This window comes from Podarcis vaucheri (genome assembly GCF_965113315.1).
Source record: "Podarcis vaucheri genome assembly, chromosome: 2".
NCBI lineage: Eukaryota > Metazoa > Chordata > Lepidosauria > Squamata > Lacertidae > Podarcis > Podarcis vaucheri.
In genome coordinates this window covers 68,349,779-68,361,471 of record NC_138760.1, presented here as the reverse complement: position 1 = coordinate 68,361,471, position 11,693 = coordinate 68,349,779, and the positions used below count along the sequence as shown (strand labels likewise).

At 41.3% G+C, this 11,693-nt stretch overlaps 1 protein-coding gene across 3 annotated transcripts in view; it reads right to left on the bottom strand.

Moving 5' to 3' along the window:
• Positions 1–1,985: 1,985 nt before the first annotated feature.
• Positions 1,986–11,693, bottom strand: part of LOC309525976 (proton-coupled amino acid transporter 1-like) — a 46,671-nt gene continuing 36,963 nt past the window's right edge. For all 3 annotated transcript variants that reach the window (XM_082211797.1, XM_082211798.1, XM_082211799.1), the window contains exon 11: positions 1,986–7,261. In XM_082211797.1, the coding sequence (XP_082067923.1) occupies positions 6,999–7,261 (263 nt within the window). In that variant the 3' untranslated portion in view covers positions 1,986–6,998. The remainder of the gene's footprint in view (positions 7,262–11,693) is intronic.

The window sequence follows — 11,693 nt, the reverse complement described above, 5'->3', positions numbered from 1 at the left end:
GCGTCAACATTCCCAAGTCCTCCCAAGCTATCCCAGTCTGGGAATCTAGGACTTCAAGACCCCAGGTGTTGGGATTTTGTTTTATATATTGAAGTTTCATTCACTGGGAAGACTAGTTTACAACCACTGATGTCATTTCCAATTTCATATTGATTGGCAAGCCAGACAGATGGGTGTTATAGACAGTTAACTATTAAGTCTGGGCTTAAAAGGTTTGTCCTGAAGAGGACACAGTAGTTGAGGAGAGAGATGGGAGGAGTTGGAGGGAAAATGACTGGGTGTTATGAATAATAAAGATCTCATTAGAAATTAGTCAAATCTATTTCTTATGGATAACGGGGAAGATATAAAAATGAGTTTTTATGATTATTTTTATTTCACTCTCAGTAAACCAACACCTGCAGTGCACCAGCAAGTCATTATTCAGACTCAAACAAATAGACACATTGGTTTCCCTGTCACACTACGGGGGTTGGTTTACTCAACCATTCTAAGATTGCATTATCACCAACTCCTGCAGTCGTGAAAAGCACTGTGCTTATTTTGCATGAACTGAAGTCCCAATTGCATTGCCACTAGAATAATAATAATATAATAATAATTTATTATTTATACCCACTCTGGGCGGCTCCCAATCAAATATTAAAAACACAATACAGCATTAAACATTAAAAACTTCCCTAAATGGCATTAATTGCCAATTAAACTCCCAAATTTTTCATGTTTTCCTTTTTATACACATTTATATACACCCCACAAATGAGTATTACACTTCATGCATCTGATGAAGCAGAATCCAGTACACAGAAACTGATGCAAGAAGTACTTTGTGAAAAGTGTTATACTGGATTAGAAGTCCAATTATGACAAGATCAAATTAAGTGTATTTATCCCAAACACATGAGATGGTAGACACTCACTGGACTGGACTGCACTCCTCTTCAGAGGGCAGGTGGGAAGAGGGTTAAAATGATAAAATACTGTCCCATACAAAGAAAACAAAAAAACAAAACCCAACCCGAAAAGTAAGATAAGGAGAAAGTTCCCAGCTTAGTTTTCTTCTTGAGAAGCTAGGTTACCATGTATCTAAATTTTCCTTCCTTCAAAATGGGCAATATCCCATCACATGAGCTCCCAACTTGCAGTCAAGTTCAATTCAGATACAGTACAGCTCTTAACCACATTGTGGGAACAAAATGGGCAATATTCCATCACATGAGCTCCCAACTTGCAGTCAAGTTCAATTCAGATACAGTACAGCTCTTAACCACATTGTGGGAACAAGGCCTCAGAGCAGGGAGGAGGTTAGGGTTAGCCACAGCCAATATGGCCAGTGGTCAAGGATGATGGGACTTGTAGTTCAACAACATCAGGGCCAAGGGATTGCACAGGTTGCCCGTGCCTGCAACAGCGGGTTACCTTGAAATAGCTTTAGGACAGCCCATAAAAATATGGTGTCTAAAGCACTTCTGTAAATTGATCAGCAAAAGAAACCTCCATTCTGAGAGAGGAAAACCAATATATTTTTCAGAATCTGAGACTGTTTGCCTGAAAACAGTGCTCTCACAAAACAGTGTATCAAAGGTTGATGGTAAACATATCATTAAGGCATAATAAAGGAGGACTAGACAGTTTTGAGTTTATTTTTCTTCATTAGAACCATGTTTCTTATCAAGATCTCATATTCAGAAATCATCATACCATTATTATTATTTTTGTTGTTATTATTATATTATACACAAAATTTCCAGGGCTATTTACAAAAAGAAAAACACAGTGACAATTAAAATCCAGGTAAAACAAATCGGAACATACAATACTCTGTGCGACATCTCACCAAGTTTCCGGTTAAAAAAGCAACCCAGCTCATGGTTTGGCTACCCAGTCCTCACCCACAGAGGCTTAAAAACTAAAATTAGTAATCTGCTGAAGTTAGATATTAGGAGACGTATACAAACAATCCAAAAACATTCCAAACAAAGTCATTGTTGAATACTTATAAAGTAAAAAACAGACTTTATTGAATAATATATCCAGCAAAGAACATGATTCAGGTAGAGCACCATTATACACACATACACAACTGAGCATTTCCATTTGATATGCACAGTAGCAGCAAACAAAATATTTGCTTGCAACAGACAAATTTAGGCACAAATAAATACATAATGAATGACTCCATATACACACAAACACACACACACACACCCCTTTGCCCATCTTCAAAGCTACCTCTTCTTTCACAACCATTTTGCGGATAATCCTATATATTTCCTTCTGCTTGGTCATTTTTGAGAAACAACAACATATTCCCCAATTTAACTTGCTCTAAAAACTGGTTTGTTTGAATCTGCCCTATATTATATATTTTAAAAAATGAGACAACATAGGAAGGTCCTTCAAAGGAACACAGCCATTCCCATATTCTCCTCTAGGCAAACCCAGAATAACCTCATGGGATTTCAAAGTAATCCTGGAGGCTGGATCTGCACAGGCAACAAGGCTCTCCCATAGTCTTCTATAAGGAGGCAGATACATGTTGTGCTTCAATCTGGCAACCATGTTGTCTGTGTCATTGTGCAGGTCGAAAGGTTACCAGTTTGGAGCTTCTGCTGTGAGTTTATGAAGGTCACAGCCAGCAATTCTCCTCCCATAGAAATTTAATGGAAGACCTGAGTTGCGTTTGGATCTTGTAAGCATCTTTCCCACAACTCTGGTCACCATGGTAGTATTAAAACAACAATAATAAAAATAAATGAAGCATACATTTGGTTTGAGACGGAAATGCCCTTTCTATCCTTTTTCAAAGTCAACACAGAAATAACAATACAGATGACTTTCATGGAGAGAGTATGTGAAAGGTCAGATTATTGTCTCAACTAGACCAAGAGACTATTCTGAAACTTCACCAGATATCAACTGTCCATAATCTGGGACATAGAAACCCTTCTCTGGATATAATCACAAGGTGCTGGAAATGTTTAACAGGGCAAAAATATTCAGTTCAGTGCCTCTGGAAAATCTCCTATTGTCTGCATTCTGTACAAAACACAACTAGGCCTTGGTTCACCTGCATGGTACTTTAAACAGCAAGTAAAATGGGTACTTCATAAACCATAGATCTCCAAAGACCACGATATACCCAGTAACAGTAACAGGGCTGCACAGATAAGAGTATTTGCCACCACCCAAACAATGCATAGTATATTTAGCAGTAATCCAGATACTAATCTGTGGTGTCCCCCCACAATCTCCAGTTAAAGATTCATGGCTGTTAAAGCAGTTTATTTATCTACGAGTCAGGTAGAACCATTATTCCCACTGAAAGGAGCACTTCAACTAATATTTAAATAGACTAGAAATTACTATGGTACCATCACAGTAACAGATTAAGACAGATTAAAATGTTTCTAAATGCAGTGGTACTGAATGTTTAATTCAATGTTTATCCATGCTGGACATTATGGGAGCGATGAAAGTCAAGGAGGACACATCATAACACGAAGAGAAAGGAAGAGGGCAGCATTCTGACCCAGAGAATGCAAAAACCATCTTCTTCCAGAAGGTTATTTTTAAGAGGACATGCAAAATAGTTTAAATGGCACTCAACTGAGAAGCTGGATGAGCTCCAGGGCTAAACGAAGGCAATTCAGGTTCTCGGATGATTGCTTCATCGCCCCTTTAAAGTTCCCTTGTTCTGTTTACCCTACAACAAACAGCTGCTGGTCTTTAGACACTAATCGGACACTAAAATTTAAGATACAACATTGGAAGTGAAAGTCCCTACGAGTTGTAAGCCTAATGATTCTAGTAAACTAATACAAAACAATCAGAAACAGTCTTGAAGGAATGGACTGCCTAAATGCCAGCTCATAAAAAAGGAGTCCCTACTGTGAAATTACTGCTTAAAGCCATTTTAATTTTATCTCTTGTAATTTTTACTTAAAGCTGTGTGAGTGTTCTGTAAAATATAATCTAAAAATATTGTGCCCTAATTTCTACCTACTGACACAGCAGGGTTTTGCACTGTAAGTGCCCACACTGAGGTTCTGGATCCAGTGGGCAAAACGTAAGTAATTTCAATTAATGTCTCAGCGTTAAGTAACAAGACAGTACAGTGGTACCTCGGTTTACGAACTTAATCCGTTCCAGAAGTCCATTCTTAAACTGAAACCGTTCTGAAACCGAGGCGCTCTTTCCCTAATGAGGCCTCCCACTGCTGGTGCCCTTCTACCATTCAGCTTCCATTCTTAGACCGAGGCAAGTTCACAAACCGGGACACTACTTCCGGTTTTGCAGAGTTCATAAACCGAATAGTTCATAAACAAGACTGTTCTTAAACCGAGATACCACTGTATAGTGAATTTGTCCAGTTTTTAATTCTATTTCTCTAAACTCCTGCCTTCCTTACCATGCAGGAAGAGAAACGCTTTTCCAGTGTAAACCTAAAGTCTACCTCAAAGGAAAGGCTACATTTGTAGTAGTGTTATGAGAATTAAGAAGGGGCATAGAAAGCTATTCTACATTTCTCTGAGAGTGGTAGTAGGATTTATATTGGAGACTAGTAAATAAAGCATCATGATTACATATTTAAAGCCAGAATATATATAGAGAGAGTGAGTTAAAGGAACGTTTTTAAAAAGGAAGTATGAATAAGTACTTCCTTACACTTACACTTGGGCAAAGCTATCTCAGAAACTTATTTTATGAACAGTAAAGTACAATGTCTGAAGTGTAATCTCTGGCACTCATGAAATCTCCCACTTCTAACCCCCTGGCCTGAAATTTGGGGTTTTATAGTTCTTTAAAGGCAGCCATATTGCTTAGCTGCTCTAAGTTTCTAGCTGCCATGCACATCATATCTTTCTTTTTTTAGCTGAGAAACTAACAGTACAATTCTGCACAAATTTACCCACAAGCAAATCCCATTAAACTCAATAGGGCTTACACCCAGAGAAATAAATACAGGAATCTTCGGAAGCCTTGACGAATCAAGACAGAAGTGCAAGGACTGTACGTATGTGCAAGGACTTTAGCAGTTATATTACATACTCAATAAATTAATGCCGTAACAAACAATTAAAATATACTTCTGAGCAATTTTTTTTAAAAAGGAAGTTGGTCTGCTTCCACTATAAAGTTTAAAATGGGTAAGTGTACAATACCATGCAACATACACTGAAAGTTAAGTTGAACTCCGTAAGAGTCACTTCTGAGTAGACATATTTAGGACTGCACTCCAAGTTATGGTTAGCTATGTGCAAAATTTGGATTTTAGACAAAATAACTTCATCAAATCAAGCTGGCACATTAAGTTTTGCTTTTTCTGTAAAACCTGTATCAACAGAAGAGGAAATAATATAGTAGAAGACAAAAAACGCAAGGTTTTTTTTTAAAAAAAAGACTTTTCATGTACATATTCAACACCTTTATTTTTTTGGTGGCGGGGGGCTTTGATTGGTTAGTTTTTCAGGGCCTTTTAACATAGGACATTTTACTCGGCAGGTGTAGTAAAAAATATACACATGTGAAGACCGCACAGATGAGAATAAACGAAAGTCATGTTCAACAGCAAGCTCCCAATAGTGCACATAGGAGTCACAAGAGGGGCAGCCGAATTCACGTCTCTCTCTCTAGATGGGTGTGCTTATTTTCCTCTCTCATGTAAAATGGCTCTCGTTTGTAGGCAAAGTTAGATTCCATTGAATTATGGCCCAATACATGGGCACAGCATCAACAGTTTTGATTTCTATACATTTTGTATGGTCACTGCTTCCTTTTCTTCAAAACCGTATGTTTAGTAACTAACTGCTTGTTGCAACTTCCATTGCAAAACAGGAGAGGATGGCTTGTATCCTACAGTTGACCATGTCCTGCCGTGAATTATAATCAATATTACCTCCCTATTTGAAATTATTACTGTATCCTATGCCCAATTCATACATGCACCTTTCTCCCAGTATTCTTGAAACCACAGGGTCTCAAGTATACCCTGCCAAGGAGTACTGCTGAGAAGCAACAGAAACTGCCATCTTTTGCATACAGCCCAATTAGAGTGGTTCAAGTACTGTGCATTGTATTTTATTGTGCTTGAGTCTACCTACAACTCCGTCGTTCCTGCTGATATGAACCCAAAGGTGGAGAAGGGGGCAGGGCAGAAAGCAAGAAGGGAACATAACCAACAGGCTCTTCAATCTGTTCAGTCCACTTAAAAAAACTGCTAACAGACTTCTGCTGGTTTCTCTCCTGTTCTGTGCTTGTTGCCACTTCCAAGTTATACGTCATTTCCCCAAAAATGCAGATACACATTTGAAGCTCAATGCAATCAGTAAGCTGTCAGACAGAAGCATTTCAGAACAGCAGCAAAGAGATTCAAGGGTTTTTGTTTGTTTCAATCAATCAATCAATCCCATCATACTTCTGTCATGGAATCCAAGGTGGCATTCAAGTGGTTTCCAGGCAGCCTCCCATCCAGACACTGACCAGACCCGACCCTGCTTAGCATCAGCAAAGTGGTGGCATCTTGTGCCTCCAGCCCATACACTTGGGTCTTGGGTTCTCTTCCCAAGGAATGGTAACATGATGTTTAAAGGGCTTTGTCGCCCTTCTGACAGTATTGGAATTATTAATTCTCTAGATTCCAGAGGAGACTATATAAACCAAGATCCCTGCAGACCATTCAGCATCATTCTATCAGAGAAACGTGCACTGGCGCAGACAACAGTATTCCACTCTTATCAAAGACTAATAACTGTGCTGTGAAGGTTCTTAAATCAACCGCCCCTGACTTGTACATAAAGATGCATAGACGCGGATCGGAGTCCTGCCTTTTCCACTGTCTGCTTGCATTTAAATCAGCAAAATAAATACGGTTGGGAAGCAAAGAAGTGGCAACAAGTCACTGCAGTTGCTACAAAGGAAACCAGGATCCAGCCAGGCTGACGAAATATTCTATAGCAAAGAAAAATAGAAAGGTGTGCACAGGTTTAGTGTGTCATTTATAAGGCACGGGTGGCATTGACGGCGGTGGGAGTTGGTACGATGAGTTCAAAGAGAGACTCATAGGTTCCCACCACAAACCCAGCAAAACCAATGAAACTGATCAGGATATCTTTGGCAATGGTCAAGGGATGCATGCCGTCGGAGTAGTAGGTGGCAATGTGCAGAAGGGGCGGGATGATCAGGGCGAGGGCACTGCTGCTGATAGAGCCCACCAGAGAGATGACAATGCCCAGTCGAGGAATCAGGATTGCTAGCAGACCTGAGACACAAAGAAACAAGAGGAAATAAAAACTTGGTTAGGAATGCATCTGATTGAAAACATTTATTGTTAGCCAAAGTAGATGCTACAACAGGGTGCCATCAACTTTAAATGTATAAGAGAAAACAGAGCACTGTGGCTGATTTTTTTAAAACTGTGAATTTATCCAGCACTGTATAGCATAGGAGCCAACTCCTAGGAGCCAAGGTCTCTTTGCCCCCCCCCAAAAAAAATTTGAGGGGCCTAGCCCCCCCCCGAGGTTAATAGGCATTGCCATTCAAATGGTGTGCCATGTCATGTGATCGATTATGTGGGCATGGCTTACCTGCCCCCCCCCCATATTTTATTCAAGTTGGCATCTTTGCTGTAGAGGGAGGCTGTAGTGGAAGAGATCAAAACTCAGCAGCAGAATGTTTCGCATGCATAAGATTCTGGGTTTAATCCTCAACATCTCCTAATTAAATCTCAAGTAGCAAGTAATGCAAAACATTCCTTCCTGAGACCTTGAAGACCTGCTGCCACTCTGGGGAACACAACAGGGCACGCCCCAGAGGCCACTGGGTCCCAACTCTAGTAGGGCACATGATGAAAGCTATAGTCCAATAACGTTGGCTACGCCTGGAACAAACGGTATTGGCCTAGATGGGCAAATGGTCCAATTCAGTGAACAACAGCTACAAAATTTCCAAAGAACCAGTCTAGAGGTTCCTTCTAGTAGCAGAGATGGTACAGTGGTGGGGAAGAGGCTGGGCAATTTGGAAATTCAATCCCCAGATCTACCATGCCACTGAATTTTAGAAATACAGTGGTACCTCTGGTTATGAACTTAATTCGTTCTGGATGTCTGTTCTTAACCTGAAACCATTCTTAACCTGAGGTACTACTTTAGCTAATGGGGCCCCCTGCTGCCACTGCGCCACCGCCACATGATTTCTGTTCTCATCCTGAGGTAAAGTTCTTAACCTGAGGTACTATTTCCGGGTTAGCGGAGTCCATAAACTGAAGTGTTTGTAACCCGAGGTACCACTGTACATTCCACATGTTAGACTCTCAGGTTTACTCAGGAGTACTACAGAAATCTATGGTCCACTTGGAAAGAGAACCATATGATGCTATTCCACACTGCTACCATTAGTTGGAGACCATTACAACTTTTATGCATGGATAGGGTAAAGGTCACATTTCAAATAAATGAGCTTTGGATTGAAGCACAAGTTTGCTTGCTTCAGTTTAGCTCATTTGGGAGCAGCATAGCATCTGCGTTCTTCCAGGAAGTTTTGAGGCTAGGTTGAAAGGACCCACACACCAACAACCTCCCCTTCTATTATCCATAGATGAACAGGGATGTTGTTTCAGATCCATAGCACAGCAAACCCCAAGACTTCCCTGCCAGAGCTAGAAATTCCCAAAGATTGAGCAATGGCTGGGTGAGTGGACCTCCAGAGACTTGTAAGAGCAGCTGCTTCATACTCAAGGGGGATACATGCCTGGGAAGGACATGGCTAGAGACTAACAGGGCCTTTTCCCACTAAAGAACCACCAATGAAGTCAGCTTGGCTCGTTCCCCAGCTCCAACCAGCCCCCTGGGTCTCAGCCCCAGCCAGCTGCTCATACCACTCCATCCTAACATCAGAGGCTAGGCTCATAACCCCAAATAAAACCCTTGCAGCCTTAACATCTGGAACTCCCAATCACAGGTCCCTGGGGGCAACTCATCCCCTTCTGTTTGAAAAATCCACTTGAGGATCTTAAGGTATTACTTGTGCTACTGGCTTCTGGGCAATAAGTTATGAACAAGCAGCACATAATATTAATAATAATAATAATAATTTATTATTTATACCCCACCCATCTGGCTGGGTTTTCCCAGCCACTCTGGGCGGCTTCCAACAAAACACTAAAATACAATAACCTATTAAACATTAAAAGCTTCCCTAAACAGGGCTGCCTTCAGATGTCTTCTAAAAGTTTGGTAGTTATTTTTCTCTTTGACATCTGGTGGGAGGGTGTTCCACAGGGCAGGCGCCACTACCGAGAAGGCCCTCTGCCTAGTTCCCTGTAACTTGGCTTCTCGCAGCGAGGGAACCGACAGAAGGGCCTTGGCACTGGACCTCAGTGTCCGGGCAGAACGATGGGGGTGGAGACGCTCCTTCAGGTATACTGGACCGAGGTCATTTATGGCTTTAAAGGTCAGCACCAACACTTTGAATTGTGCCTGGAAATGTACTGGGAGCCAGTGTAGGTCTTTCAAGACCGGTGTTATATGGTCTTGGCGGCCGCTCCCAGTCACCAGTCTAGCTGCCGCGTTCTGGATTAGTTGTAGTTTCCGGGTCACCTTCAAAGGTAGCCCCACATAGAGTGCATTGCAGTTCTATCTCATCTCATTCTATCTCACCCTCAGCACAAGAATTTGAGCAGGTAATATTGTAAGGGAGGGACAGTCTTTGGAATTTATTCATTTAGGATTCTGACATATTCTGTAGCTTCATTTATCTACTATTACATATGCATCCTGCCTTTCTTCCAAGAAAGTCAAGCAGCCACACACCATACTCCTCTTTCCCACTTTATCCTCACAACTAACCTGTGAGGTAAGTTGGGTTGAGAAGCTATGGCTTCTCTTTTAAAAATGCGACAAGAAGTTCATTTGTGCCTGAAGACCAACAATACTGGACTTCAGGTAGAAGAAGAAGATATTGTATTGAAGGAAATGAGAAATCAAAAAAGAACAACTAGGCACTCAGGTTAGAAGAAAACAGATATTGAGCTAAACATAAGCCAGACCATTTTTATATTGGGGGATTTGATAAAATGATACACAAATTTGCTCCAGCAAAGGCAAAGCTTATCAAAAACATGTATATCATGAGCTTCCCTAAGCCTCTGCCATCTTGCTCTCTCCTCTCTCTTCTTCTCTCAGCAGTAACAGTTTTGGAGGAATGTAAAAGCCCGTCTAGAGAGAGACAACCCTGCTTGAAAAATCTAAGATAAAACAAGTCCCATCCTGACAAATGTTTAAATGGGCTCATCTGTTCTCTGCTGCTTTTATGGACTGAATCTAATTGGACTGAGGAACAGTGGGGCTGTTTTTCTGTTTTATGATAATGCCAGGCTGATTGTGATTTATGCTCCGACCATTGTTTTTCAGGATCTTGGGCCTCTTAATAAGCTTTAAGCAGTGTTTTTGTATTGCATATTCGTTGTTCTTTTGTTTGTGTGCTATGCTACTCCTTTTGCGGGGATACACTCCTAAAAATAAAATAAAAACGCCTGTAAACAAGTCTATTAAATAATACAGGGCTAGGGAAAGCCGTGGCCCTCCAGCTAATGTTGGGCTACAACTCTCATCAGCCCCAGCCAGCATGACCAAGTGCCACAAACAAGGAGCATATGATGCAGATAATTTGTTCTGTTGGGCTTGCAGTATATTAGCAGGAGGCCTGTGTGGTGCACGCTGACCCACAGCAAATATGCATTTAACACTAAGCCAAAATCCCTGGCTTATTAACTTCTTCCCTGCTCCTCTGTTGTATCCTATGCATGAGGTGTAATAAAAGTCAGGGCGCAGCATGTTATAAACTTAGCCACGGTTTGCGGGTTTGCATGTTATGGGAAGCTATGGGTAATGGTCTCAAAACAAGCACAGGCATGAAGCCATGGTTGAAAGTTGGCCAAAACAACACACAGTACACAGTACACAATGTTAATTGTCCAGATGTTGCATCCAGAAATTAAGCCCTGAAACTGATGCTCTGAAGGCACAGTGCGTCAGAGAATTAAGACAGAGGTAAACCTTTAAGTGGGATGCTGGTGGCGCTATGGTCTAAACCACTGAGCCTCTTGGGCTTGCCAATCAGAAGGTCAGCAGTTCAAATCCCCGCGATGGGGTGAGCGCCCGTTGCTCCGTCCCAGCTCTTGCCAACCTAGCAGTTCGAAAGCACGACAAAGTGCGAGTAGATCAATAGGTGCCACTCCGGCGGGAAGGTAAATGGCATTTCCATGTGCTGCTCTGGTTTTGCCAGAAGTGGCTTAGTCAAGCTGGCCACAGGACCTGGAAAAACTGTCTGCGGACAAACGTCGGCTCCCTCGGCCAGTAAAGTGAGATGAGCACTGCAACCCCAGAGTCATCCACGACTGGACTTAACTGTCAGGGGTCCTTTACCTTTTTTTAAGCCTTTAAGTAACATTAGCACATTGCTGTTTACCCGTGCATTTGAATTCTGAAAGTTTCTGTGCATGGCAACCTTGAAAATATCTCTGTGAATATACATAATTGTCTTTACTATGCTTTTAATAGCATTGTTTTAACACATGAGTTTGCCACCCTGGCCTTCTTTAGGGCGGTATAAATTCAATTCATAAAGTAATATGGCCAGATGGGCAGATGATGATGATGATGATGATGATGATTATTATTATTATTATTATTATT